The following is a 13,229-nucleotide window of genomic DNA, read 5'->3' on the forward strand; positions in this document are numbered from 1 at the left end:
AGAATAGCTGTTCACAACAAAACCAAATGTATTATTATTATTATTTTTTTTTTTGTGAGGAGATCAGCCCTGTGCTAACATCCGCCAATCCTCCTCTTTTTTTGCTGAGGAAGACGGCCCTGGGCTAACATCTGTGCCCATCTTCCTCCATTTTTTTATATGGGACGCCGCCACAGCATGGCTTGCCAAGCAGTGCGTCGGTGCGCGCCCGGGATCCGAACCAGCGAACCCCGGGCCGCCGCAGCGGAGCGCGCGCACTTAACCGCTTGCGCCACCGGGCCGGCCCCCCAAATGTATTATTTTAAAGTTACTTTGTATTGTAAAGATAAATTTTAACTTTTGGCCCTCCCTTCCCAGGATTTCAGTGGCTTAGGTAAGAATAAAGGCTTTTAGTAACTATTTTTTACAAAACTCTCAATTGCCATGTTCTTAGAGTGGAATGGAAAAACTGCCTGATTTTCATGCCTGGTTTAGGAAACACTCTAATACAGAAAACTCTGTATCCATTCTGTGAACCTGGAGACCCGGACATACACCCCTGGGCGATTAGGCCGTGCACATTGGTATCCAAATGACGTCACACCAGCCAGGAACCATCTGCTGTTTTCTTGGCACATTAATGGCCCTCCTGAATCCCCCTAAAGAGTAAATTGCAAAAGAAAATTGTAGATGTGTGGTTAATGGATATAAATATATAAAATTGTTTGTAGCTAATCAATTCAAAAATAAAGATAAAAAATATGATTTAATCTCAAGTCATCTGTATATATTCTCACCATCCCTCTAGGTCAAGAATGAGAACCTTTGCTGCTCAGTAAGGAGGCAGAGAAGCTTTGGAAACTAAAACATAATGTATATGTAATTTTTTTCCAGTTTTATTGAGAAAGAATTGACGTATATCACTATATAAGTTTAAGGTGTACTGCACAATGGTTTGATTTACATATATTGTGAAATAATTGCCATAGTAGGTTCAGCCAACGTCTATCTTCTCATATAGATACAATAAAAAAGAAAGAAGAAAAGAATAAAGGGAAGAGATTTTCCCCTTGTGATGAGAACTCTTAGGATCTACTCTCTTAACAACTTACCTGTATATCATACAGCAGTGTTAGCTATAGCTATAGTCATCATGTTGTACATTACATCCCTAGTACATATTTATCTTATAACTGGAAGTTTGTACCTTTTGACCACCTTCCTGCAGTTCCCCCTCCCCTCACCGCCACCTCTGGTAACTACAAGTCTGATCTCTTTTTCTATGAAATTGTTTTTTTTGTTAGATTCCACATTTAAGTGAGATCATACACTATTTGTCTTTCTCTATCTGACTTATTTCACTTAGCATAATGCCTTCAAGATCCATCCTTGTTCTCACAAATGGTAGGATTTTCTCATTTTTTATGGCCGAATAATATTCCATTGTGTATGTATACCACAACTTCTTTATCCATTCATTCACCAATTGATACTTAGGTTGTTTCTATGTCTTGGCTGTCATAAATAATGCTGCTATGAACATCAGAGTGCAGATATCTTTTTGAGTTAGTGTTTTTGTTACCTTTGGATATATTCCCAGAAGTGGAATAGCTGGATCATATGGTAGTCTATTTTTAATTTTTTTTTTTTTGGTGAGAAAGATTAGCCCTGAGCTAACATCTGTTGCCAATCCTCCTCTTTTTGCTGAGGAAGGTTGGCCCTGGGCTAACATCCATGCCCATCTTCCTGTACCTTATATGTGGGACGCCTGCCACAGCATGGCTTGATGGCTTGATAAGTGGTGCTTAGGTCTGCACCCAGGATCTGAACCCGCAAACCCTGGGCTGCCGAAGTGGAGCACATGAACTTCACGACTACGCCACTGGGCCGGCCCCTATTTTTAATTTTTTAAGGAACCTTCATACTGTTTTCTGGCCAGTCCCAGTGACCTAATGGTTAAGATTTGGCACTCTTACCATTGTGGCCAGGGTTTATTTCCAGGTCAGGGAACCATATCACCTGTCTGTTGGTGGTTTTCGTATTGTGGTGGCTGCATGTTGCTGTGATGCTGTGAAACCTATGCCACAGTTTCCACTCTGCTGTACACAGGGTCACTAGGAGTTGGAATCGACTTGATGGCACTTAACAACAACAAATACTGTTTTCCATAGTGGCTGTTCCAATTTTATATGTAATATTCTATGATGCATTTTTATTACAAGAGTTTTCTCACTTTCAATATGGCATTTTAATGGGTACTAAGAAATTCTCTAAGGCATAACTGTGAACAGCATGCCAACCAAAATATATATTAAAAGCTGATCATTTTTTTGAAGGAGATACATTCTAAGTATCATGAAGGGCTTTGTGGAAAAGACAATTATTCCACATTATGCACTTTAGAAAAACTAAAAACTCACACATAAAGTTGATTTTAGTTCTCTTGGGTAGCATTAACTTTATGGCATTAGACAAATGCAATCAAATTTGAAAAAACTTAACATTTCAGCTGAAATAGGCAAATTTCTGATATAATTTCTAGTGATAGGCACATGTGTTTTCATCTGAGATTTCAATTGATGAAGAAATGCTTTTAATTTTCCTAGCTATTAATTACAGCAGCCTCGTAGAGTTAATCACGCAGATTTTATTTGCACAGGATTATTCCTGTGTAATACAAATGAACATAATGCAAACATATAGCACCAGAATTGACAAATATTTTTCCCATATTGTGCAAAATTTTTAAATTAATCTTTTAAAAATATATTTATGAAGGACTTTAAAGCCTTGTGTACTTTGTTAGAAATCACTGGTATAATAGAATATTTCAACCCAAGCTTGATGTTAGAAATATCCTGAGAGACTTTTTGCCTGATTTTTTATTATCTTTGGGACCTATACTTAAGGAAAAAAAATGTGGCCTATAAAATCACCTTTTCTGTCTTGGGTGCGGAGGAGCATAAATTGCATCGGCAACCACACGTTACCTCTTTTCTAGATGTAACAAATGTATTCAAGCTGTTTGAAAGCAGGGGCTGTGACTTTTATTTCTGCATCCTAAGCCCTTAGTCCATAATATGGGTTCAGAAATATTCATGGAATAGTATCAATCCAAAGTAAGAATAAAGACAGGCTTAAAGATATATGTGACTTATAAATTATTAAAAATAAATCTCAACTGTTTGGATATTTTTAAAAGATATCCTTTAGTTTTCTTCATATTTTCTAAAATAATTTAATTTTTTAATAGACAGTGGAATACAGACATTGATTACATGAACAAGGATTTTAAGTTACCCAGCACATACTGGTCAGGTGCAGTTATTGAAGGATCCACCAGCAGGCTTGATGCCCAACAGCTGAGTGGTCTGTCTGGTTGAGAGATCTAAGTTTGGTTCCATCACTTCCCGTCATCTGACTACACTGAGTTCAGTTCTGTAACTTCTCCTCGTCTTGATTTTCTGATTTGTTCAATGAAGATATTTCCTTCTACCACTATCTCAGAGATGTGTAAGTACTTCAAAAACATGAGTGTTGAGAACATAAAGTATTAAGCTAAAATTTATGTTTCCACTTTGATGCTACATTTGTAAAGAAAAACAAAAATCACTACCTTCTTTGATGAGTATTTGAGTGAAAGAGCTGATGACCATTTTTGTTTGGAGAAGTGGTTCTTAAACTTTAGTATGCATCAGAATCACCAGAGGGCATGCTAAAACACACATTGCTGGGCCCCACACCTTTAGACTTTGGGACTCAGCAGGTCTGTGGTGGGGCCTGAGAATATGCACCTATAACAAGTTCTCAGGTGATGCTGATCTGCTGGATTGGAGGCCATGCTTTGAAAACCACTAGTATAGAATAAGGCTCTGAATGGTTATCAAAATGGGTTTTTGTCATTTACTTAGTTTTAAATAGAGAGGACATTCTACAGCCACTTGTGGTCCCTTAAAATCTGAACAACTGCCTTGCAAATGCAAGCCTTTGGTAAACCAGAAGATATTCAAGAATGTGTGAACAACTAATAAGGCAATTTCTTTGCCACTATAGGGGAAAAAAATAATGTTTCAAAAAACGTATTCAAGTGATGTACCAATAGTAACATGTTCATAATTTTAAATAATGCATTCTTATTTAATCAGCTAATCCTTTTATATAACATAGTATTAAAATTGAACAAAGAAAATCTCTGAAATATTGATTACTCAATCCGATAACATTCTATTACACAAGCTATTGCCTTGTGTGGGAGCTCTCTTACTTGCTAATGAGTAACATACTTAGGCTCTTTAAAAATCAGAGCCAATATAAGATTTCAGAGATCTGGCAGGAATTACTGGCTTAATGTAACCCTAACATCAATAGCATCAGCAGTCGTATTTTCTACCTAGTGCATGAGGTGTCTGCCATGCAACCCCCATTAACTGTAATTGAAGTTGTACAGCTGATTTCCCTCCTGAACAATAATTCTATAAATCTCCCTCTAAGTGGCAATATGTCTTACCTTTAGCACACTTTTCATTTTAAAAGGAAACTATAAGATCCGGAGATAAATTTTAAACAAGAATGAAGCTATCCTATTTGTCTTGAATTTGCAAGTATACATTAAAGCAGAATAAATGGAAAACTAAGCTGAGAGTTTAACATGACTTGAGACATTGACTTAACTAGAGGATATTTATACAGATTCATCTGCTTAAGTGTCTCTTAAGAAAGTCTTGTATCAAGTCAAATTATTATGACAAATGTGTTAACATACATAACAGATTGTTTACACTTTAACAAAGTGAAACCATTTTCCCATGGTATAAATTGCTACTTCCACATTTGTAAATTATTCATTTGCTCAATATTGCTATCAGGTTTAATCCAATCCAGTAGATGTTAATACATTAATATTTTATTAATTTTCTAAAACAGAAAACATGCCAGATAATTTATTTACAGAGTCTTATAATAAAATCTGTTAATATTTTTGAGTGCTCACTTAGTGTCTTACATATGTTACCTCATTTAAACCTCTCAATAAAACCAAAGTGACTTGCCCAAAATCTCACGGATAAGTGTGAAAGCAAGGGTCAAATAAGAGTAGTCTGAGCACAAAATCCAAGTTTTCATGACCACTTCCTGCTGCACCTAAAAATTAATTATAATTCTAAAATCTAGCAGAATTGACTTTTTATTTGTTGAGTGTATGTGGATTTCATGGAGCTAATAGATGGCTACATTATTTCTAGAGGGTGAGATGTTTTTGTCTTCCATGAGGGTAGTTTGTGGGTAAGAGTTTTCTCCGAAGTTTTCTTTTTTGCCCAAGTCAAAAACTATTGATACTTCAAATATATTGCAGGACTGATATTCAGTGAGTTATGTTATTACATCTCTAAAATGAAATGTAAAAAATAATATGAAAATTCTAGTTTAGGAGTTCCAGATCCAGGGTTACATGAGGCTGTCAAGTAAATTCTTTATTTACCTTCCTGCAAGTGGTTGGCTGTAAACTGGCTCTAACCAGGCTATCCAGGTTGGTTTTCATCCAGAAATTATTTCCAGTCACTGGACACCTAGATCATACTCTAAATCACAGTTGAAAATCAGAGGCTGATAGGCCAAGCAGGCACTCAGACCTGTTTTTGTTCATTTGTTTTCATTTTGCGTAGAGTTTTAAAGAATTGGGATTTGAAAATAAATGCTTTTTAGCTAAGGTGTACCCTCTCCAGCTCACCCCCAGGCCCACTCGTGCATATTTTACCTGGCTGTCTCACACATTCACATTTTATGCCTAGTCTCTAAATCATCATCTGATTTATAACTCTTGTTGATAAAAATTAATTTTGTTTCTAATGCTCAGGTCTACCCAGGAGTACTATGTAAATAGGCCACAAACAAAAGTGAAAAGTCACAGTTTCATAAAAGAAGAAATGAAGACCCTGATGATTCCTTTACTCCTGAATCATTGTTAAGCTGTGAAATCATTTTCTAGTAATGCTTTCTGGAAATGTAGGGCGAGCAGTTTTCTATCTTTACCTGACAGGAATCTACTCCTCCTTCGTCATAGCCTGCACAAACCATATTTTCTGTGATGTTATATTCTGGCATCTGTTGTTGGCATTTCTCATTTGATACAAGAGGGACATCAGCTTCTTGCAATATGTCTGCAGTAGAACCTGTTCAAGATGGATAATGCAGCCAGCCAGTCAGAACTGATCAACACACATCGTTGAATGAGCCACCATCAGTCTTATTTACTTCAATAGTTCACTCTCATTATTGAGTACTGTGTGTATTTATAATGGAACGAAATGCTAAACCTTGTACTTTAAAGCACATCATAAAGCCCGTCTGCACATTTTGCCAAATGGATAACAGTAAAGCACTTCTTTAGTTCCCAAGGGCTAGCAGGAATGGTGGATTGGACTTGACAGTCTTTAGGCATTTCAGTAATTTTAAACAGTTACGGTATTGCTCATGGGGGAAAAAAGCCCACCAGCACAAAGAGTTTCATTCATGGAAATTAGCAATTGCTCAGAAATCCAGAAGAGCTTTTCATTTGGCACCTGAAGAGGTGCTCCCTTCTAATAGCACTCAGCTCCTTTGTGACGCTGTGTGAGTGAGCAGGTGCGCGTGGAGCAGCAACAAAGCTCAGATGAACTGGGCCCTGGTCTAAGGGCAATCAGCTTGTCATCCATGTGCAGGTGAAGAGAAAAGAGGCATTTTGTAGCTAAGTGTACTTCCATGCTTTTTACAAAATGACTCATCGACTGGAAGCATGAATCTCTGTTTACTGAAATACTAGTCTCAAGAGGGACGTGAAGCAAACAGGTGTCTAGCACCCCAGAAAAGATACATGATAAGTACTTTCTAATAATTAGCAATTCTATTTGGCTCCTTAAGAGAGGCAGAAAGTTGAGGATAAGTTAGTACATATGACAGCCAGTCTTATTGCAAAAATATATGTGACCTCATTTCCAGCTAAGTTTAATACATGCACTAAAAGATAGGAAGGAAACAAACAAGTGTGTGTGTGTGTGTGTGTGTATAATTTAGGCACAAGCAACATATGCATAACTCAGTGGTGTGTTGGTAAATGTTTGATAACTGGTTTTCAAGAAAAAAAAGCCCCAATGCATATCGTCTGCTGATTTGCCTGGTATAAACACTCCAACCATGGCTGACTTCAAGGTACCAGCGCGACAGTGAACATGGAGTTGGGAGAAGATGTGCACAGCTGGCTATTTCCAGCTGGTGCCAGTGACTCCAGCGGCACATGACTGGATGACTTTCAAAGTTTGACAATGGATTTACTTAAGAAAGCAAATTGGAGTGGTTAAGATGGAGGAAAAAATTCATCTCACTGTCATCCTTCCTATAAAGATCGAGGATGGGCTGGTAGATTTTAGTTTTATAATAAAAATCAAAACCAACTTTGTTGATTGTCAAGGAATAAAAAAAAACTGGTTGGGGGGCCAGCCTGGCAGTGTAGTGGTTAAGTTCGCGTGCTCCACTTCAGCTGCCCAGGATTTGCCGGTTTGGATCCCAGGCATGGACCTACACACTGCTCCTCAAGCCATGCTGTGGTGGCATCCCACGTACAAAATAGAGAAAGATTAGCACAGATGTTAGCTCAGGGACCATCTTCCTCACACACACACACAAAAACTGGTTGGGTGTATGATAAAACTCTTTGGTAAAAGAAAATTTGAGCAGTGGTCTTATATTTAATATTTATTTGTCAACATGAGTTGCCATGAGAATAAGTGAGAATATACATATACACACAGAAAAAATACATAAAAATGTCAGTAAAGTTATTTTAAGTTCACTAATTGTCTTAATTTAACAAACTAATATTACTTCATTTTTCCCCAGTAAACAATATGTTCATGGTTTTCCTAGCTAATTAATTAGTATAATATACTCAAAAGAGAGGAAACTGGAATCTTATGAAATTAGGTAGCTGGAAATCATAAGATAAAATTCATTAAAATTGCTGTCACTCAGGCAATATTTAAACATGATCTGGCTGTTTATTCCTAAATGAAACTGATCTCAGATAACGGTTTTTTTCTTGGCTCCGTATCACTCTTAGAGACCTTTCTTAAGTCAATTAAATGTATATCTTTAGTAACAAAAAGTAAATGTGAGTCAAGTTTACTCAGCTCTTAAAAAAATACCCATTTCCTATGGAATAAAGAGTCTTAAATTTTGTTAGTAGATAATTTGTTTTTGAAGAGTCTACATTGTGGTCATAAATGTCTTCTAGTTTGAAGTCTGATAGAGAAAATATCTATCTAGAAATCATTTTTACTCTTTAGATTTCAAATGTAATAAATCATGACATTTTTCAAGTAGAGAAAACAGAAGGATATACAGTCTTTGACTTCAATACACTTTATGGACAGAGACATGGGGCATTTTCAGCAATATAATGTAATTGCTGTGGAGAATCTTTGTCTGAATCATCAGGCAAGGATTTGACTTAGAACTTCATGCTTTCTTTTATAAGAAGTAAGGATATTTTAGCTGTGAATGCTTTGCTTATGGGACCTGCAACTCTCTGCAATATTTTGTGCCTTTTCATCCTACATAGAATTAGGATTTTTAAATATTGTGGCTGAGATCTGTTGTGACTACAGAGGCCAGGTCTCCCACCAAACTATAGGGCCTTTCCTTTTTGCTTAATTATTAATGAGTGGTCAAACTCTGTTCTAGATGGAGTAACTCATATTAGAAATTCCAGGGTCCAGCCTTGTGGCTTAGTGGTTAAGTTTGGTGCACTCTGCTTGGGCGGCCCAGGTTTGGTTCCCAGGTGCAGACCTACACCACTTGTTGGCGGACATGCTGTGGTGGTGATCCACATACAAAATAGAGGAAGATTGGCACAGATGTTAGCTCAGGGTGAGTCTTCCTCAGCAAAAAAAGGAGGAAAAAAAAATTCAAACTCAATGAGCCTTGTGGTTATATTTAGAGGATATGAAATACTGGAATTCTTTTTTTTCTTAATCATATTTGGTTAGTTTTAATATGCGTCTGTTCTGTGTTTGGAAAACATGTTACATTAAATAATGCTAATGAGTCAATGGTATATCAATTTCTAGTCTTCAATGTAAGATTTGTGCCATAGCTGAGTCTTCTCGTCAGTAGGCAGAATCAGCATGTTGAAATACAAAAGGATTTCCTTCTCCTACAGGGAATGTGAGTGTGAGACCTTTATATGATAAATATAGTTTTATTGATTTGGGAAATATAACAGGTAATAATTTGGCTTTTGATGAGATTTTATTATTTTTTTTTGCTGAGGAAAATTTGCCCTGAGCTAACATCTGTTGCCAATCTTCCTCTTTTTTTTCACTTGAGGAAGATTGTCCCTGAGCTAACATCTGCGCCAATCTTCCTCTATTTTATATGTGGGTGGCCGCCACAGCATGGCTGCTGATGAATGGTGTAGGTCTGTGCCCCAGAACCAAACCTGGGCTGCTGAAGCAGAGCATGCTGAACTTAATGACTAGGTCATGGGGCCAGTCCCATGTTGGTACTTTATTTTGATGAGACTTCATCAATGTGCTTTACAAAAACAAATTTTTCTAACCTTTGATTATATTCACTTTAATAGATGTATCTTTTCTCTTATCAGAGTGTTTATAATACTCAAATTAAATACTGAATTTAGGGGATGCTTGAATTCCCCTTCAGTAAGGATTATTTGTTTTTAATATGCTCTATACAATCTGGAAACATTTTTTAAAACTAGCAAAAAATTTTAAGCTACACAAATATACAACATATGAAGATAAGACTGACAGTGCTTTTAGGAGATAGTGCAAAAACTGTTACAGTATAAGAGTTGCAAAAAACGTTGACAATATTCACAGCATAGTGTAATAACATACTTTGTAGTAGTAAGCATTTTCTTTTTTTCTGAGTCTGATAATTTACCTTGATATGCAACCGTCCCCCAGCCAGCAATAGTACAAACTCTCCCTGGAGGAAAAACTTGATTTTCTTCTGGTAAACAAATAGGTTGTATATAATCTGGAAAACAAAACAAAAACAAGACCAGACACACTTGTGTTTCCAACAAGTTTTAAAAATCAATCGTTTTCAACATTTCATCTAAAAAAACTTGTATTTTTGTTTTATCCTGCCTGAACGTTTTTTAGACATCAATCTTAGGGGAAAGAAGCATTTCAGAGCAGCACTTTGAAGTGGATTAGGTACCACTGGTGGCCTTTTAGGGTCCTCTACATTGTCTCTTAATTACTTTTTTATGATGTTAACAATGTCTTAGTTCTGGAGTTAATCATTTATATTTGATTTTTAAATAGTCATTGTACTTATTAGAAAGTAGCGCCACTTCTGTGAAAATCTTGGTAAAGCTGTTTTTCAGGACCGATTAAGAGAAACTTGGGCAAACGTTCTGAGGTTTTTTTGATTTTCCCCAATTATCTCCACATTAGAAAAGCTTTTAGAGGACTGTTTTACAGGGCACTTATGCGAGCATTAGCACTGGTCACTGACTTTGAATGTCCTTCTCCAACAATTTGCAAGCCACCTCATGTTTACACGAGTACCCACTGCTTGTAAGACCCAGGGCAGACACAAAAATGAAGATGTGGTGCTTACCCTCCAGGACAGGGCTCTATAACTAACCAGTGATCGTCTGCTTTTGAGAGGTGCTGAAACACGTGCAGAGACCAAGCTCCGTGAGTACAGAGACGGCAGCACTTTCTCCTAACTGGGGATTGGCACAGTCTTCAGAGCAAAGGTGGGAGGTGAGCAGAGCCCTTCAGGGCAAAGTTCACTCCCACACATGATTTCTTGCACATTATCTAGGTATTAGGAGCAAGTCTTCCACCTGCCACTTTATCAATATTACTGAATCTCCTTTAAAAAATTCATCCTCTGGATACAAGTTTTACTCACTTTGCTCTTAGCACATAGCTTCTTCTCTCAGTTTGTCCTACTCTGGCCTTTGTGACAGAGAGACTGCTTTTCTTTCACATGAGAAATGGAGAAGGCATGCATTATAATATGACCTATTTTCTCTGGGCTGCTCCTTTGAATTCACTGTTAGAGAAGGCTCCAGAAGTTTTATTCTACTTGTCAACTTTCTAGAAAGTTGAATTTAAACACCTCGAGAAGGTAATTCAATATGTTTCTCTCCATTCTCTAATGCCATTTAAATTATAATGATTTCTATAACAAATTATCCAAATTTATGGACTATTAATGCATTGGTATTGATAATATTTAAAGTAAAAAATCTGAATTAACTTAGGCAGATAAAATGACTGAAAGTGATTTCTTTTACCTGTGTAATTCACTTTAAATTCAAGGTGCATCATGGCGATGTCACTGTCTTTTCTCCGTTTATTGTAATGTGGGTTTATGACAATTTGATCTATCAACCGGGTTACTACATGAGAAGAAGTCAGATTCGATGTCATATGCAGGCCTAGGACTGCTTTCCACTTAGAGGGCTCTAGATTTCTCCTGCAGATTATAATAAAGAAGTATAAGAAACTCTCCAACCACTGCAGTTACTTTCTAGAGATCTTTGTAGTAGATATTTCAGAACTCTGTGTTTCCATCCTAAAATGTTCTTGAATTTCTCCAAAGGATTCTTCCTTAAAAATATTCCATTAATTTTTATTTTTCTGATCAGATCATAGAGGAAGTCTTAATTAGTGCTAATCTCTCTTTATCATTTCTCTTAAATCATCTCTTGATCTCTAGTTCTAGATGGTGGTTCTCAACTTTGGTTTCACATTAGAATTACCTGGAGTGCTTTTGAATAACACTGCTCCCGTCTCTATCTCTGATTTAAAGAGTCTGGGATGGAGCTGGGGAATTTTTCAAAAACATTTTTAAATGAAATCTCCAAGTTCATGCTGATATATGGCCAGGTTTAAGAACCATTGCTTTAGATCACATTCCACTGTGGAGGCTGCATCTTGGTCCAGGGTTTCTTCAGACAAACACAGCAGCTATAGTAGTAATGGGAGGTTCAGGAGTGTTCTCATGTTTAGGGGGGTCACTGAATTCACACAGAGTTAAGGTTAGCGATGAAACCTACTATGATGCTTATAATTTAACATATGAACTTGAATAATTTCCATGTACAGTGAACTTGATTAATTTTCCATATACAATTCTGGCTATTGATAATGTATTGGCAAAAGATAACATTTGTGTTATAGGACAGATCAAATTGGATAGGATATTATAATTTGAAAGTGTGCAGGGACTTCTAACTGTGCTACTCGCCTGCAATATCTTCACTCCAAGAAATTACCAGTGAACAATTGGAATTAAGCTGATTAAGTGATATTCACAATGAAGTCAAAATTTAATAACTTCAATTATAGCAGACTTAGTGATTTAATTCTTAATAGTTGCAAATGCCTAGTTAAACATGATATTTCAAACGTTAAGGTCCAAGTCACCTACAAATGTATAAAGTGCTTGGAGTTATCTCAAGTCCATCTGTCTATCTATTCATCACTTTGTTATATTTCCCAAAGGATCATGTCTGATCATGTAGCGGTCATCAATAAAGCCAAGGAATGCCCAAGCATCTGGTAAGCCTCCACTGATAACCGCACTGCATTAAAATCTGAGGAAACTTCCTTAAGTGCTTTAGAGCAATAGAATGACTCCCATTTATGCAGAACCTACTCTGTGCCAAGTGTAGTGCCAAAACTACTTTGACTGCTTCATCTCGTTTCATCCTTACCACAGTGCCGTGGATTTTACCATTAGAACAAACTGGGTACCGATAGTTTAAATGGTAGGGCAGAGATCTGGATGGGGACTGTCTGACTTTAGAGGCTGCACTTACTTGCACCAGCATACTGGGGTGCCTCCTGTAGCTGTGGCCAGGGTTCTGTGGGAGGGGTTGAGAACATGAGGGGAGAGTTGGGGGGACAGGAGGGAGAGACATGCCCTCCCATTGGGTTATCTGGGCTCAGGTAGCAGAAGATGTCTCTGCTCTTGGTTGTTGGCGGCAGCTCCTTACGGGCCCAGACGCTGGGCCAGGAGGGCATTGTGGTGCTGCTGAGGCCCTGTTTGCTTGTCAAGAGGCCTTCTCACTTTCCCTTCTCCAAGTCAGAGGAATCAGTACTTCGGCCACGCTGGGCACACTGATAATTGCAGGCATTCTGACTGCACCTCACTCCTGCTGTTCCCGGGACTCCCCTGCCCACCTTGGCCTACTCAAGGAGCACAGGTAGAGTGAATCTCTTCCCTGG

The 13,229-nt window shown here is 37.5% G+C and overlaps 1 protein-coding gene across 1 annotated transcript in view; it reads right to left on the reverse strand.

The window, feature by feature from the left end:
- Positions 1 to 358: 358 nt before the first annotated feature.
- Positions 359 to 13,229, reverse strand: part of TMPRSS15 (transmembrane serine protease 15) — a 141,059-nt gene continuing 128,188 nt past the window's right edge. Inside the window, exons 22-25 of the mRNA XM_058522952.1 lie at positions 11,291 to 11,472; positions 9,916 to 10,011; positions 6,007 to 6,146; positions 359 to 638 (exon numbers count right to left, since the gene is read on the reverse strand). Coding sequence (XP_058378935.1) covers positions 483 to 638; positions 6,007 to 6,146; positions 9,916 to 10,011; positions 11,291 to 11,472 — 574 coding nt within the window. The 3' untranslated portion in view covers positions 359 to 482. The remainder of the gene's footprint in view (positions 639 to 6,006; positions 6,147 to 9,915; positions 10,012 to 11,290; positions 11,473 to 13,229) is intronic.

Source organism: Diceros bicornis, chromosome 27 (genome assembly GCF_020826845.1).
Source record: "Diceros bicornis minor isolate mBicDic1 chromosome 27, mDicBic1.mat.cur, whole genome shotgun sequence".
NCBI classification, from domain to species: Eukaryota; Metazoa; Chordata; class Mammalia; order Perissodactyla; family Rhinocerotidae; genus Diceros; species Diceros bicornis.